The 16950-nt window shown below is 47.1% G+C and overlaps 1 protein-coding gene across 5 annotated transcripts in view; it reads right to left on the reverse strand.

Moving 5' to 3' along the window:
* Positions 1 to 16950, reverse strand: part of HYDIN (HYDIN axonemal central pair apparatus protein) — a 382125-nt gene that overhangs the window by 220184 nt on the left and 144991 nt on the right. For all 5 annotated transcript variants that reach the window (XM_050922316.1, XM_050922315.1, XM_050922318.1 and 2 more), the window contains exon 18: positions 16243 to 16395. In XM_050922316.1, coding sequence (XP_050778273.1) covers positions 16243 to 16395 — 153 coding nt within the window. The remainder of the gene's footprint in view (positions 1 to 16242; positions 16396 to 16950) is intronic.

The raw sequence follows: 16950 nt of genomic DNA on the forward strand, positions 1-16950 counted from the left end.
TTTCCTCTGTATCATTTGGGACAGGCTACTGCTAGGTTGCTGGTTTAGAAGAACCCCCAGGCCTGAGCTGGGCTGGCAACCCTATGCTGCTACGAGCATTTTGCCACGTAATTTTTTCTGTAGGAAGTTGAGAGGCCCTGGAGTTGATCTCGCTGATAGCTGCAGGGTCTGTATGTTTGCAGTCACGGTTTGTTACACAATCCCCTGCTAGGTGTAAATCAATATATCTTCATTTACATCAATGGAGTTGTACCAAAGATGAAGATTTGGCCCTTGAAGTCTTTAGGGCAAGGACTAGGTCTTCATGTGTGTTTGCCCAGCACAACACTGGGGCTATAAGCTTGATCAGGGACTCGAGGTTCTACAGCAATGGAAATATTCAGTAATCATAGTGCAAACTACAGGTCTCATCCTACAAATCTTTGCTCACCTTGCAAAAGGCCACACCATCCCATTTTCTTGGCCGGTGTTCACAGCACCTTGGAAAGCTAATTTAACGCTCTCATTTCTATAGACCGGGGTAGACAACCTATGGCACACGTGCCAAAGGCGGCACGTGAGCTGATTTTCAGTGGCACTCACACTGGCCGGGTCCTGGCCACCCATTCGGTGGGCTCTGCATTTTAGCTGAATTTTAAATGAAGCTTCTTAAACATTTTAAAAACCCTTATTTACTTTACATACAACAATAGTTTAGTTATATACTATAGACTTATAGAAACAGACCTTCTAAAATCTTTAAAATGTATTACTGGCACGTGAAACCTTAAATTAGAGTGACTAAGTGAAGACTCGGTACACCACTTCTGAAAGGTTGCCGACCTCTGCTCTAGAATATTGTAAATATACTTGATTGCTGCAGTAGAGCATGCCATTGTTCGCCTGCATTCTGCTAATAGAAAGGAGCATGCAAACACTGCAGACTAATTGTTCAGCTGTGTAGCAAGGTCTCAGTTGGTCCCGCAAGCCACTGCGCAGCGGCAGGGAGCTACTGCCTCACTGAAAAGCCGTGGTCACACCTCTCCATCGACAGGGACTTAGCAGAGGGAGGTGTGCCATAGCAGTTGGTGCAACACAGGAGTACTGGCAAGAGTCAGTGATGTGCCCCTCTGGCAGGGGAGTGCTGACGAGGGTCCATGACATGCCCCTCAGGCGAGGGGGGCACCAGTCAGAGTCTGTGATGCATCCCTCAGGTAGGGGGGCACCAGCAAGAGTCTGTGACGTGTCCCTCAGGCAGGGGGCGCGGACAAGAGTCTGTGACGCGTCCCTCAGGCAGGGGGCGCTGACAAGAGTCTGTGACGTGCCCCTCATGCGGAGGGTGCCGGTAAGAATCTGTGATGCGCCCCTCAGGCAGGGGGCGCCGGTAAGAGTCTGTGATGCGCCCCTCAGGCAGGGGGCACCGGCAAGAGTCTGTGACGCACCCCTCAGGCAGGGGGCGCGGACAAGAGTCTGTGACGTGTCCCTCAGGCAGGGGGCGCCGGCAAGAGTCTGTGACGCGCCCCTCAGGCAGGGGGCGCCGACAAGAGTCTGTGATGCGTCCCTCAGGCAGGGGGCGCCGGCAAGAGTCTGTGATGCGTCCCTCAGGCAGGGGGCGCCGGCAAGAGTCTGTGACGCACCCCTCAGGCAGGGGGCGCCGGCAAGAGTCTGTGATGCGTCCCTCAGGCAGGGGGCGCGGACAAGAGTCTGTGACGTGTCCCTCAGGCAGGGGGCGCCGACAAGAGTCTGTGATGCGTCCCTCAGGCAGGGGGCGCCGGCAAGAGTCTGTGACGTGCCCCTCAGGCAGGGGGCGCCGACAAGAGTCCGTGACGCGTCCCTCAGGCAGGGGGCGCCGACAAGAGTCTGTGACGTGCCCCTCCACTGCGTTCCAGCCCAGGGCCCTGACAGTGGTGGTGCGGGGAGGAAGGTCCTGCCACTGGGTCAGCAGGGATCCATCTACAACAAGCTGACCAAACACCAACTCACTGCACTGTCCATTTCCACCCCTGGGCTACTTCCTATCCAGTCTCTCGAGTGGGTCCCTCTGGTTCTTCCAACTCGTCGGGGTATTCAGCCACCGGTAGCCTCAGCAGCTCCAGCTTTTCTTCAGTGTCAGGTTCACTCGGGCTTGGGTCACTGCCTGGCCCCTCCAGTTCCTCAGGGTACTTTGCAGCTGGCAGTCCTGGTAGCCTGAGTCCTTCCTCTGGGTCAGGTTTCTCCTGGTCCAGGCGTCCACAGGGAGTAGCCAGCAGCCTGTGTCTGTCTCCCTCTCTGGTGCTGCCCTCCCTGGGCTAAGGACCCGCCTTTTGTACTTCCTGTTCCAGCCTTCCCCTTCCGGGGGGTGGAGTTAGCTTGGTCTGGCCTTGCCCACTCAGGCTGAGAGTGTGGTTCCTCACCCTCTGGTTCAGAGGGAGACCACACCGGCTCCCTATAAGCTGCTTGAGAAAAATCATAATTTACAGCACACTTAAAAACAACTAATCTGCCAACTGCAGGCTGCTCGGACTTCATTCAGAGCAGATACAGACAGGAATATAATTTGTTGGGGAAAAGTCAACATGGTTTTGGTAAAGGGAAAGAGCCTTCTCTCCCCCACACCCATCCAATTCTGTCAGCTGATAATGAAATCTTCAGTCAACCAGAACAAGTAATGGAACCACTGAGGCAGCATTCATTTATCTGTGGCATTTTTAAGTTTCACTAAAAGTCATTGCTTCTATCCATATGGCCACCTCTTTATTAAAGCCAATCATGGGAAAAGCTTGAAACAATAGGGTGTGACTTGGTAAATGAAACAAATTCTGCACTAATGAGGAGAGATGTATGGAAGGGAAAAGGATGCCTAACAAACTTCTATTTCCCTGCGTGCTCTGTGATATTGACACCCCTGTGCCAATGAAACCTATCAATTGCATAGATATTAGCTATACTTTTGTACGAGCTAAACCCTGTCTCTTCCTCCAACTGAATTTGAACCTACCTCCAGTGGCCGGTCTGCTTTGGGATTAAGGTGGTCCATTCTCCTCCCACTCCCCCAGTGCCAAGTGTCTTCAGAGGTGGCTTTGTAGCTGGCTCCCAAGCAAACTGAGCACTATTTACTGCAGGGGTCTCCAACGCGGTGCCCACGAGTGCCATGGCAGCCGCCAGGGCATCTAAGTGCACCCGCCTTCTGGCTGGCAGATGAGCATCCACTGAAATGCTGCTGACAAGCTGCGTCATCCAAAGGTGTCGCCGCCGAAATGCTGCCAATTTTCGGTGGTATTTCAGCGGCAACGCCTCTGGATGACGCTGCTTGTCGGCGGCATTTCAGTGGCAACACCTATTGACGTTGATGCTTGTTGGCAGCATTTTGGTAGATGCTTGTCCGCCGCAATGGTCCTCCGTGGCTCCTTGTCTGGCGCCTGCCAGGCAAAAAAGGTTGGACACCACTAATCTACTGGAATCCTCACTTCCTCCCCCTTCAGTCCAGCCAGATCTCCAAGGATGACTCAGCAGCCCACTCCCCTGTCCCTCTGATGCAGCAAAAATAAGTGCCCCTGATTCCTGAACTCCTCATCAGGTGGTTTTAAAATGTAAAATAGGGTGTAAGTTAGGGGTGGGTCACAGAGTGTCTTGACAGGTTAAAGTAGCCAGTCAGCAACCCATTGGAAGAGCTTCCTGCTGCAGCAAAATGAGGAGGAAAATCAACCACCAGCCTGCCCTCCCAAGCTAGGAGACTCTCCCCTTGAAACCTGGAGATAGGGTCCTAAACTACAGGGAGTGAGTGGTACCATGAGGAGTGGTACTCCTGGATTAGACCCGTGGGAGTGGGCCATCGGACTATGCCCACAAAAGAAGACATAACCATGGATCATGATGGTTTTCACCATTTCTTCTATATTTTTTCTTCTCTCACCAAGAGCAAGTAGGAACACAAGGTTTGCCGTACTGCACCACTCCTGTAATCACCATCAGAGGCTGAGAGCTTCTTAATGAGGCTTTGATCCCTAAGCCCTTTGGCACCCATCAACCCTTAACCAGGACATGGGGCTACGCAGGAAGACCAGGACTTTAAAAAGCCCGCTCCTAAGCAACCAGTGGAGCTAGCGAACAGGAGCAGCTAACACAGGAGTTTTGTGAGGGACTTCTCCTGTGAAGGAGGAGCGATTACGTGACCCAGGGACGGCAGGGGGAAGTCTGTAGTGTTGTCCGTAGTATATATTTGTGTTTGTGGTGTGCTTGCTGCTTGACTGAAATATACCATGTGGCCTGTTTGTTTGGGGGACCGTGTGCTGAACCTAGTGGCCTGCTAGGCAAGGCTGACAGCTTCTTAATGAGGCTGTGATCCCTCAACTCTTTAGTACCTACCAACCCAGGGTGCGGGGCTACTCAGAAAGGCCAGGGAGCTAGTGAACAGGAGTGGCTAACAGGGGAGTTGTGGGGGGGGCTGGATACACTTAACATTCCTTAAACTTAAAGCCAAAAACACCCCAATAAAAACAAAACATCAACAAAGGAACAAGCTGCAGGACTAAAAAGAGAATACAGGCAGAAGTCCAGCAACAGAGTGGGAGCTATCCAATTTATTGCACCCAATGCAGCATGTATGGGCACTTGGCATTATGTGTGCATTCAGTGCAAGGAGCTTCTGGCCTTGAGAGACTGTGTATGGGCTCTGGAGACCAGAGTGGCTGAACTGGAGGAGCTGAGGGAGACAGAGAGGTACACAGATGAGACTTTCTGGGACACAGTAGAACGGTCCCACCCCCGGTCTGACAGCCTCTGTGCTGTTAAGGAAGATGAATGTCTCAGGGAAGAAGAACATCCAACTGGAGCAGAGGGAAACAATCCCATAGTTGTGACCATCCTTCCAGATGATGTTGTGGTACCCTCTTGCACTGAGGATACCTCTCCTGGGGTGAGGGGCGGGGGTAGGGGTGGAAACTCCAGTTATTAGGAAGAGACAGGTAATAGTTATGGGGAATGAGATCATCAGAAACATAAATAGCTGTTGCGATGACCGGAAGACCCGCATGGTGACTTGCCTGCCTAGTGCGAAGGTTGTGGATCTCTCAAGACATCTAGATAGACTTATGTGTAGTGCTGGGGAGGAGCTGGTGGTCATAGTACATGTAGGTACTAGTGACAGAGGTAAGGACAGGAGAGAGCTCCTGGAGGCCACATTTAGGCTGCAAAGTAAGAGACTAAAGTCCAGGACCTCCACAGTAGCATTCTCTGAAATGCTTCCAGATCCGCGTGCTCCAGCTTTTTAGCCATCCCAAGTGGCAAAGCCAAAAAAAAAAAAAGATAAAGCTGATCGGGGGCAGCTCAATTGCACCACTTCATTCTTCGGTGGCAATTCGGCCTCGAGTCCTTTGCTCCCTCTCTTCCTCTTCGACAGCAGCTCAAAGAGGAAGAGTGGGACTGAGGGACCCGCCACTGAATTGCCACCGAAGACCTGGACGCACCGCCCCTTTCCGTTGGCCGCCCCGAGCACCTGCTTCCTGTGCTGGTGCCTGGAGCCAGCCCTGCACAGTCAGACGGGCAGAACTGCAGGATCTCAATGGGACAATGGTGTAGGGAGGAGGGGGTTAGATTTATTAGGAACTGGGGAAACTTTTGGGAAAGGGGGAGCCTATACAGGAAGGATGAGCCCCACCGAAACCAACATGGAACCAGATTGCTGGCACTTAGTTTAAAAACTGCTCTATGACCTTTTTAATTTTAAGGATGGAGGGGGAAGCCGACAGCTGTGGAGGAGCACGTGGTTTGGTCAGAGACATCCCGTAGGGGAGGATCTACTGATGGAGATTCTCTAGGTCCTAGTAAGGAGGAGAGGATGGAAGATGATAAAATAGAGAAAGGATCTGATGTGAAACAGTCAAATGAAAAAGTTGCCCATTCAATTACATCATGTAATGGCAGAGAGCTAAAAAGTGACAAGTTGTTAAAGTGCTTATATACAAATTCTAGAAGTCTAAATAATAAGATGAGTGAAACTACAGTGCCTCATATTAAATGAGAATATGGCTATAATAGGCATCACAGAACCTGGTGGAATGAGGATAATCAGTGGGACACAGTAATACCAGGATACAAAATATATCAGAAGGACAGAACAGGTCGTGCTGATGGGGGAGTGGAACTGGGTGTCAAAGAAAGCATAGAATCAAAAGAAATAAAAATCTTAAATGAACCAAACTGTAGCACAGAATCTCTATGGATAGTAATTCCATGCTCTAATAACAAGAATATAGCAGTAGGGATATATTACCAACCACCTGACCAGGATGGTGATAGTGACTGTGAAATGCTCATGGAGATTAGAGAGGCTATAAAAATTTTTAAAACCTCAGTAATAATAATGGGGGATTTCAACTATCCCCATATTGACTGAGTACATGTCACCTCAGGACGGGATACAGAATAAAGTGTCTTGAAGCAGCTAGTCCTGGAACCTACCAGAGAAGAGGCAATTCTTGATTTAGTTATAAGTGGAGCACAGCATCTGTTTCATGAAGTGATTATAGCTGGACTGCTTAGTAATAGTGACCATAATATAATTAAATTTAATATCCCTGTGGTGAGGAAAACACCACAGCAGCCCAACATGGTATCATTTAATTTCAGAGAGGGGAACTACACAAAAAATGAGGAAGTTAGTTAAATAGAAATTAAAGGGTACAATGCCAAAGTAAAATCCCTGCAAATTGCAAGGAAACTTTTTAAAGACACCATAATAGAGGCTCAACTTAAATGTATACCCCAAATTAAAAAATACAGTAATAGAATCAAAAAAGTGCCATTGTGGCTAAACAACAAAGTAAAAGAAGCAGTGATAGAAAAAAGGCATCCTTTAAAAAGTGGAAGTTAAATTCTAGTGAGGAACGTAGAAAGGAGCATAAACTCTGGCGAATGAAAGTATAATATAATTAGGAGGCCAAAAAGAATTCGAAGAATAGCTAGCTAAAGACTCAAAGTAATAGCAAAACCATTTTTAAGTACATCAGAAGCAGGAAGCCTGCTAAACAACCAGTGGAGCCACTGGACAATTGAGATGCTAAAGGAGCACTCAAGGACCATAAGGCTATTGTGGAGAAACTAAATGAATTCTTTGCATCAGTCTTCACGGCTGAGGATGTGAGGGAGATTTCCAAACCTGAGCCATTCTTTTCATATGACAAATCTGAAGAACTGTCCCAGACTGAGGTGTCACTAGAGGAGGTTTTGGAATCAATTGATAAACTAAACAGTAATAAGTCACCGGGACCAGATGGTATCACTGAAGAGTTCTGAAGGAACTCAAATGTGAAACTGCAGAACTACTAACTGTCATCTGTAACCTATCATTTAAATCAGCTTCTGTACCAGATGACTTAGCTAATATGATGACAATTTTTTAAAAGGGCTCCAGAGGGGTTCACGGTAATTACAGGCCAGTAAACCCATTTTCAGTACCAGGCAAACTGATTGAAACTATAGTAAAGAATAAAATTGTGAGACACAGACATGAACATAATTTGTTGGGAAAAAGTCAACATGGTTTTTGTAAATGGAAATCATGCCTCACCAATCTATTAGAATTCTTTGAGGGGGTCAACAAGCATGTGGACAAGGGGGATCCAGTGGATATAGTGTACTTAGATTTTCAGAAAGCCTTTGATGAAGTCCCTCACCAAAGGCTCTTAAGGAAAGTAAGCTGTCATGGGATAAGAAAGAAGGTTCTCTCACGGACTGGTAACTGGTTAAAAGATAGGAAACAAAGGGTAGGAATAAATGGTCTGTTTTCAAAATGGAGAGAGGTAAATAATGGTGTTCCCTAGGGGTCTGTACTGGGACCAGTCCTATTCAACAGATTCTTAAATGATCTGGAAAAAGGGGTGAACAGTGAGGCGGCAAAATTTGCAGATGATACAAAACTACTCAAGATAGTTAAGTCCCAGGCAGACTGCGAAGAGCTACAAAAGGATCTCTGAAACCTGGATGACTGGGGAACAAAATGGCAGATTAAATTCAATATTGATAAATGCAAAGTAATGTACATTGGAAAACATAATCCCAACTAGACATATAAAATGATGGGGTCTACATTAGCTGTTACCACTCAAGAAAGAGATCTTGGAGTCATTGTGGATAGTTCTCTGAAATCATCCACTCAATGTGCAGCGGCAGAATGTTGGGATTCATTAAGAAAGGGATAGAAAAGAAGACAGAAAATATCATTTTGCCTTTATAATAAATCCATAGTACTCCCACATCTTGAATAGTGTGTGCAGATATGGTCGCCCCATCTCAAAAAAAGATATATTGGAATTTGAAAAGGTTCAGAAAAGGGCACCAAAAATTATTAGGGATATGGAGCGGCTTCCATATGAGAGGAGATTAATAAGACTGTGACTTTTCGGCTTGGAAAAGAGATGACAAGGGGGTATATGATAGAGGTCTATAAAATCATGACTGGTGTGGAAAAACTAAAGAAGGAAGTGTTATTTACTCCTTCTTATAACTCAAGAACGAGGGCTCACCCAATGAAATTAATAGGCAGCAGTTTTAAAAGAAACAAAAGGAAGTATTTTTCCACACAAAGCACAGTCAACCTGTGGAACTCCTTGCCAGAGGATGTTGTGAAGGCCAAGACTATGACTGGATTCAAAAAATAACTAGATAAGTTCATGGAGGATAGGTTCATCAATGGCTATAAGCCAGGATGGGCAGGGATGGTGGCCCTAGCCTCACTTTGCTGGAAGCTGAGAATGGGTGACAGGGCATGGATCACTTGATGATTCCCTGTTCTGTTCATTCCCTGACATTGGCCACTGTTGGAAGACAGGATATTGGGCTAGATGGACCTTTGGTCTGATGCAGTATGGCCGTTCTTATGTTTTTATTGTGATTGCAATGAGGAGAAGAAAGTTTCTGATAATTAAAAAAATGACTTAGTAGAGCATGTCTAAGGAGGAGTATAAAAATATTGCTCGAGCATGCAGGGGTGTAATCAGGAAGGCCAAAACACAACTGGAGTTGCAGCGAGCAAGGCATGTGAACGGTAAGAAGAAGAGTTTCTACAGGTATGTTAGCAATATGAAGAAGGTCAGGGAAAGTGTGGAATCCTTAATGAATGGGGGAGGCAAGGCAATGACAGATGGTGTGGAAAAACCTGAAGTACTCAATGCTTCACAGACAACGTCAGCTCCCAGACTGATGCACTGGGCAACACAGTATGGGGAGGCGGTGAGCAGCCCTCAGTGATGAAAGAACAGGCTAAGGACTATTTAGAAAAGCTGGACGTGCAAAAGTCCATGGGTCCAGATCTAATGCATCCGAGGGGGCTGAGGGAGTTGGCTGAAGTGATTGCAGAGCCATGGCCATTATCGTTGAGAATTTGTGGCGACTTGGGGAGGGCCTGGATGATTGGAAAAAGGCAAATATAGGCCCATATTTAAAAAAGGAAAGAGAACCTGGGGAACTACGGACCAGTCAGCCTCACTTCAATCACAGGCAAAATCACGGAGCAGGTCCTCAAGGAATCCATTTTGAAGCACTTGGAGGAGAGGAAGGTGATCAGGAACAGACAACAAGGATTCACCAAGGGCTCCATGTCTAGTTGGCAGCCGGTATCAAGCGGAGTGCCCCAGGGGTCTGTCCTGAGGCCAGTTTTGTTCAACATCTTTATTAATGATCTGGATGATGAGATTAATTGCACCCTCAGGAAGTTTGCAGATGACATTAAGCTGGGGGGAGTGGTAGGTAGGCTGGAGGGTAGGGATAGGGTCCAGAGTGACCTAGACAAATTGGAAGATTGGGCCAAAAGAAATCAGATGAGGTTTAACCAGCACAAGTGCAGAGTTCTGCACTTCGGAAGGAAGGATCTCATGCACTGCTACAGGCTGGGGACTGACTGGCTAAGCAACAGTTCTGAAGAAAAGGACCTGGGGATTATAGTAGATGAGAAGCTGGATATTAGTCAGCAGTGTGCCCTTCTTGCCAAGAAAGCCAACAGCATATTGGGCTGTATTAGCAGGAGCATTGCTAGCAGATCGAGGGAAGTGATTATTCCCCTCTATTCGGCACTGGTGAGGCCACAATTAGAGTATTGTGTCCAGTTTTGGTTCCCCCGCTACAAAAGGGATGTGGACAAATTGGAGATAGTCCAGCAGAGGGCAACAAAAATGATATGTGGTTAGGGCACATGGCTTACGAGGAGAGGCTGATGAAACTGGGGTTATTTAGTTTGCAGAAGAGAAGAGTGAGGGGGGATCTGATAGCAGCCTTAAGGGGGGTTCCAAAGAGGATGGAGCTCGGCTGTTCTCAGTGGTGGAAGATGACAGAACAAGGAGTAATGGTCTCAAGTTGCAGTGAGGGAGGTTTAGGCTGGATATTAGGAAACACTATTTCACTAAGAGAGTGGTGAAGCACTGGAATGGGTCACCTAGGGAGATGGTGGAATCTCCATCCTAAGAGGTTTTTAAGGCCTGGCTTGACAAAGCCCTGGCTGGGATGATTTAGTTGGGGATTGGTCCTGCTTTGAGCTGGGGGTTGGACTAGACACCTCCTGAGGTCCCTTCCAACCCTGATATTCTATGTCCCTTCCTTGCTGATCCCATAGGCCTGATATACAGGCACCTTACATAACACTGAGAGATGTCAGTAATAAGCAGCACATAAAAGAGCCCCAAGGAGACAGAGCAACAGACAAAGAACGAGTGTGAAATGATCAAAGAACGACTCATTTGCTAATAAATCTTTCCCTTTCTGGAGTGTGGGACAAAACACATTCATTGACAAATGCAAAATGTTTGTATTGATTAATATGGCAACATCATCAAACATTTAAGGAAAAAGGAAAAGAAAACGACAACAACAAAAAGGAAGAGAAATAATCACCAGATACATCTCCTTCCCTGCTAAGCCTCACCTATTTCTCAGCCTTTTTATCCAAGCAGTGAAACTTCTCACTGAATTCAAAGGACTTTGCTGCCTTTATGTGTAAAGAGCTATATTATCTATAGCTAGGGAAAGAGAAGCTGCAAAGCATGAGAAATGTTAGGTGCTGTATGGCATTTATCTTACATGAGCGGTGTGGATGCATGGAGTTGTACAGGGCATGCTGCTGGACCCAAGCGACTTGGATTATACAGAAAGCCAGGAGGCTCAGCTCCACAACACCTGTCTCACAGGCCTGCAGATATGGGGCTGATGAGGGAGGGGATGGATGAATGGGATAGTGCTCTCATTCTAAATATGCTCTCCCTATATTTAAATTCATAAGCATCAAAACACAAGAGAAGATATCCCCAAATTCATCTTTATTTATGGCTAGCAGCAGGATGCCGCTGAGTTTACTGACTGCACACCCATCCTGGGCCCTTACATGCAGTTTTCATTCGCCATGGCACCACATCAACTGGTTGTGGCCATCCAGAGATATTAGAGATGGGGGGGAATGTATTAGTTCATCTAGTCCAGCCCCCCACCCACTATGCAGAATTGTTCTTAAAAGGGCAACTAGAGCATCTCTTTGCTTGGAAGACTATTGTTTTGGGGACACATCCTGAAGTCTTTACTCAGGGCTTGTCTGCATGGGAAGTTACTCTGGCAAGGCTGGGGGTGGATCTCCAGCACACTAGGTTTCCATGCAGTAACATTCCATGTGGACACTGCAACAGCATATGAAAGTCCTGCTGTGCAACCTGGCTTTGTACTTCTTGAAAGTGCTCCTTAGCAGTGCCCATATGTGGTGTTACTGCACAGCAAGCTGGTGTACCTTGGCTTGCTGCCAGTAACTCACCATGTATGCAAGCCCAGAGGCCTGGGCTACACTAGCGGGGGGGTTCGAACTAAGATACACAACTTCAGCTACACGAAGTATCTTAGTTTGACTTACCTGGCCGTCCTCACGGCGGCAAGTCGACTGCTATGGCTCCCCCACTGACTCCGCTTACTGCTCCTGCCAAGGTGGAGTACAGGCGTCGATTTGAAGATCGATTTATCACGTCCAGATGAGACACGATAAAGCAATCCCCGATACATCGAACATTACCCGCCAATCCGGCGGGTAGTATAGATGCACCCTCAGTCAAAACTCTCCTTGAAGTCACCAGGGACTTTGAAATCAGGGGGGATTTTACAAGAGTAAAAACTGAGTAAGAGCTTTGGAATTTTTATCCAAGGAATTATTTGTGCTAAATTTCTCTGGTACTTCCAGAGCTCTGGTAGCTGAGGTAGCAGAGCTCAGAGTGGAGTCTCCGTGCTGGTCTCTCACTATGCAGCTGTTTGGATTTTGCTGCAGGGAAGGAAGGTTGCTTTATTGGCTTTGTGCAACCTCCCTTGCCCTGCCAGTGCACTGGCCAATCTCTGGCTACGAAATCTCTTTTTGAACCTTTACTTGAAGGAGGAAAACAGAACCCAAGTTTACTTTTGTTTCACCCAAAAGGGTTCCCCCTCCCTGTCTCATGAAATCTCTCTCATTGATCCAGTGCCGTTTTATTCAGGTTTCCTTGTTTTATTCATCTCCTGTGGCAATACTGGTAAGAAGGTGCAGTACCGAAGGGTTCACAGAGTTATCTGTCAGCACACAGTTGGCAGTGTTGAAGTGGCTGTGTCGGTCGCAGGAAATCAGAGAGACAAGATGGGTGAGGTAATATCTTCTGGTGGGGAGAATGTTCTTTCTGCTGAGTCATTCCTCCGGACTATATTGAACAGAGCCCTACCAGAGCAGTGGTACAGAATATTGAACCTCCTGCTGGGTCCCAGGACAATGATCAGGAGGAGACTGAACACGGCACACAGGATCCCTGCAGAGGGACTCAAACGCCGGGCTCTTTGGAAGGCGATGGGTGGAAGAAGGAGCGTGTGAAGCATTTACAAGAAAGGGCAGTGCTTGCAATTACAGCAGCAGCACAGGAATTCTCCTCTCGTAACCGCACGCAAACACAGTCAGGTGCCGCGGAGCTGCCTTGCCACAATGGGAGTCTTGAGCTTCCCATGCACAGGCAGCCTGCTCCCTCCTGGCTGCCAGGCCACAGATCCCCCCCCCTTACCCTGTCTGGGGTGATGTGCACCCCGATGGTGTGTGCAGAGCAGATCCTACTTCATGTACAGATGTAATATGTATAAATTCACACACCAACTGACAAAGTTTTTGCTTTTAGATTGGTGGTTTTGGTACAAACAGGCTTTGCATCTTTACTGATCTGCTGATGGAAGTGACTCAGCATCCTATGCACACCAGTCAAATCTACCTGTCCATGCTGGAGTAGCGTAAGGGCTTCTACAGAAAGGGGATCCTGATAATTATTCACCTAGTTATTTAGTTTAGTTGAGTTGCTACCAACATTTAGGGCACAATATTCAAGGGATCTGAACCTGGCCTCTAAATTTGTGCCTGAAGACCCAAATTTGTACATATGCATGACAACGGTACACATGAACTGTTATCTCCAACCACCCGCTCTGAATGCACAACTTCTGAGGCCATTTTAGCCTGAACTCTCTCTCTGTCTCTGGCTAACCTCAAAGCTGGAAACAGGACATCACATAGGCTGTTTGGAGGCATCCACAGGACCTCTGAGCAATTCCACTGGGGACATCAGTCCATGTAAGTTTTAACGTTAGTGACAATGTTTGTGGGGAGAAATGCTTGGCTGAGTGAATCCCTGAGTCCTTGCCCACCCACAGTGACCCAGCACTGTGAGATTTCAACCACACCTTTCATCTTGATGGAACAGGGCAGTGCTGCTGAAAGCAGTTCACCCCGTGACAGGTCTGGTGAAATTTAGAGGCCCTAAGCAGGACTGTGTAGATTTGTACATTATGGATAGTTTTGGGTAGTTGTGCATTCTATACCCGCATGATCTCCAATCATCAGACCTTTTCAGTGTGTTTTCATACAGACCTCCTTCCCCATAAAGCAAACAAGATACTGGCAAGCTGGCTGACCGGACAGAAACAACAACTTGCCTACACTAATTAAGACCAAAGCAAGTAGGATGAAGGTGGACATACCCATGGAGGCCTTTTCTCTTTACATTTTGAACGCTACCACCTGCCTTTATCTTCTGCTGCTGTTTGCTGCTAAATCCAATCTTCTTCAATCAGCAGAGCTGCCCATCTGAACCCAACAAAGTGGATGACCCTTCATTGCTCCATAAACTTCAATCAATAACCATTTCTTCACAAGTGTGAGCTGCAATCAATAGGCCTGACTTCAAAGATCCAGGGTTTCTTGATTTGCTACTAAAGGAGAGAAGGGTATCACAACGGTCTGTCCTGCAGAAATATCTAAGCAGTGAATGGCAGCTATAGGCACCCTCTAAGCCAATAAAGGAAGCACTGGGTTTCTTCAGAAGTTCAGACAGTCATCTTGAAAGGAAAGGCACCTACTATGGGTTGCTGCCTATTTTTTTTTTAAATTTTCCATATCTGTCCCTCATTCTTGTATCTACCATTTTCATCACACCAGAACAAGTGAATAAATGATGGATGATCTACCAGCTAAACTGATGGTGTGGTGCAAATCCTGCTCTCAGTTGCATGTGTAAAGTACATCTGAGATCAGATTTCAGCCCTTTGGGCAAAAGTGAGATCTTTCATCTTCCCTTTCCCTACAATACAGACACAGTGCACCATCCACATGGCGAGCTGTCCACTAGCCATAAGGGAAGTGTTCCAGTTGTCCAGTGCACATCTTCCTGCCATCACTGTTATCAAAGCTGAGGATCACAAAGTGTTCTGATCACCAACTATAAGGGACACAGAGAGGGATTTCCACAATCCATTTCACTAGCGGGGAGCATGCCATGCTGGTTAAGCTCAAGGAAACTCCTCAGGCCAAACCCAGGCTGACACAAGAGGGCCCAAGACTCCTTGACCTCCTTGCCTTCAGCAGCCCAATCAGCCACTCTTAAAAACCTTCCCTTCAGCACCTGCTCAGGAGGTAGCTGAGCTGAAGTTACTCCCCTGTTCACTCAGAACCAGGTCAAGCCCCTGCACCCCATCTCAGGGTACATCTATATTGCAGCCGCAGGTGTGATTTGCAGCTTGTGTAGATGTACCCTTGCTAGCTGTACTCTAGCTAGCCTGGTAAAAACAGAAGTGAAGACATGATGGCAGGGGATGGGCTGCACAAGTCAGTATGTACCCAGGGCAGGCAGGTGGGCTTGTGCAGCCCACAGTAACGCTCACCCTGCTATGTCCTCACTGCTATTTTTAGCATGCTAGCTAGAGTCTAGCTAGTGCTGATACATCTACACCAGCTGCAAATCACACCATGGCTGCAGTGGAGATGGACCCGTAGACATCTCTAGGTACTGTGGAAACTGATATATGAGGAAGTGCAAGAAAAATATTTCTTCAGATGATCAAGAATCATAAAGGACATCTCACCAAAAGAGTACTAAGGAAAAACTGTGCCTGACATGGGGAGACAGGAGAGACATGGCAGAGATGGCAGCACTGTGAAGCAACCTGTCACCAACTGGGGAGAGACCAACGGACAGAGGGGTGCAAACTCCAAACAGAGCATGACCCCCTTCTTGGCTAAGGATCCCCACCCCGACAGACGCTGGAGGGGTCTGACTTAACACTTTAGAACACCTGTGTAGCCTGTCAGGTTGAAAAAGTCTCACTGAATTGAACTGTCTTTTCCCTATAACATTCCCCAAAGACCCAGAAATATTTTGCAATGCCACAAAATACAAAGATGCTGCAGTGCATTCTCAGCATTTATGTAACCTAACTACACAGCTCCCTTTACAAACAAAATAGCTTCTATGCTGCAACTGAGCTGCCAAAACTCCCAGTGGAAGTAATACCACTAAACATCCAGCTCACCTCCCCATTAGTAATTTGTGGATGATCCCTGGCAGCTGAAAGCTTTGCGAGCCAATTTTGAAGCACAAACCAGAAGTCAATGTGTGTGGCCCAGCTGAGGGGATCTATGCGGAAGTGCTTACCTTTCAGGAACAAAGAGATAAGATGTCTCTCATACAGGTACATAAACATGATTAGCACAGCTAAACTCCCTGTCAAGAGAAAGGTTATAAAGAAGATCAAGTGCCAAATTCTGCTTTTAGTTGCATCTATGAGATCCCACTGACACTAATGGGGTGACTCAGGTGCACTTCAGAGCAGACTCAGCCAACCACTTGGGGAATTACGTCACACCCATTTCATCCTCTCTCAGATAATTTTAGGAGAATGCTGCATATAAAGTCAAGTCATAGACTGTTAGAGACCATACATTCCAAGCGACATGTTCATTAGAAAATAGCCCCACAGTTCACTTACCATCTGTGCCCAAAATGGTGCAGGAATAACAGTCTGATTGGAGAGGTGGAGTGTACAGGAAGCATCCTTTAGAACCTGGATATTGCCGAAATCGATCTGAGCAGGATCCACGTAGACAACTGGACCTTCACCAATGCTCACTAAATGAATCTTCTGCTCCAGGAAACAGGGGGAAACAAAAACAGGGGAAGTTAAAAGGGGCCAGCTAGCTCTCATTGTTCTCCTAGACTATTCTCAATCCTTGGACACAGAATGGTAGTGAACGACTGGAGTAGACCTGGGATGTTGAGTGATCTTCATGTGAAGAAGGTCATCCATTCAGAATGGTTATCTGGTGATAGAGAAATCCACCTCCCTGTTTGCCTTGTTCCACCAAACCAACTGCATTTGTCCTGCAGCTCTCCACTTGTACCTATTCACCTCTTCCTTCTCTTCCTTTGACCGTTGCCACCTCATCTTACCCCTTCTCAACATTTTCCCATCCTTCCCTCTAACTTCTTCTGCTGTCACACACTCACCACTGGTGTAAATGAGGAATACCTCCATCAGACTTATACCGGTGTGAGTGTGAATCAGACACTTAGGTTTTAAGCTCTTTGGAGCAGGGTTCATGTCTTTCTTGTCTCTGAAGTGCCATGCACATTATGGAGCTGTATAAGTAATGGATATTAATGATGTCACCTGAGCTGTAATTGTGTCTCCTGAATA

The sequence above is a fragment of the Gopherus flavomarginatus genome, chromosome 14 (genome assembly GCF_025201925.1).
Source record: "Gopherus flavomarginatus isolate rGopFla2 chromosome 14, rGopFla2.mat.asm, whole genome shotgun sequence".
Lineage (NCBI taxonomy): Eukaryota > Metazoa > Chordata > Testudines > Testudinidae > Gopherus > Gopherus flavomarginatus.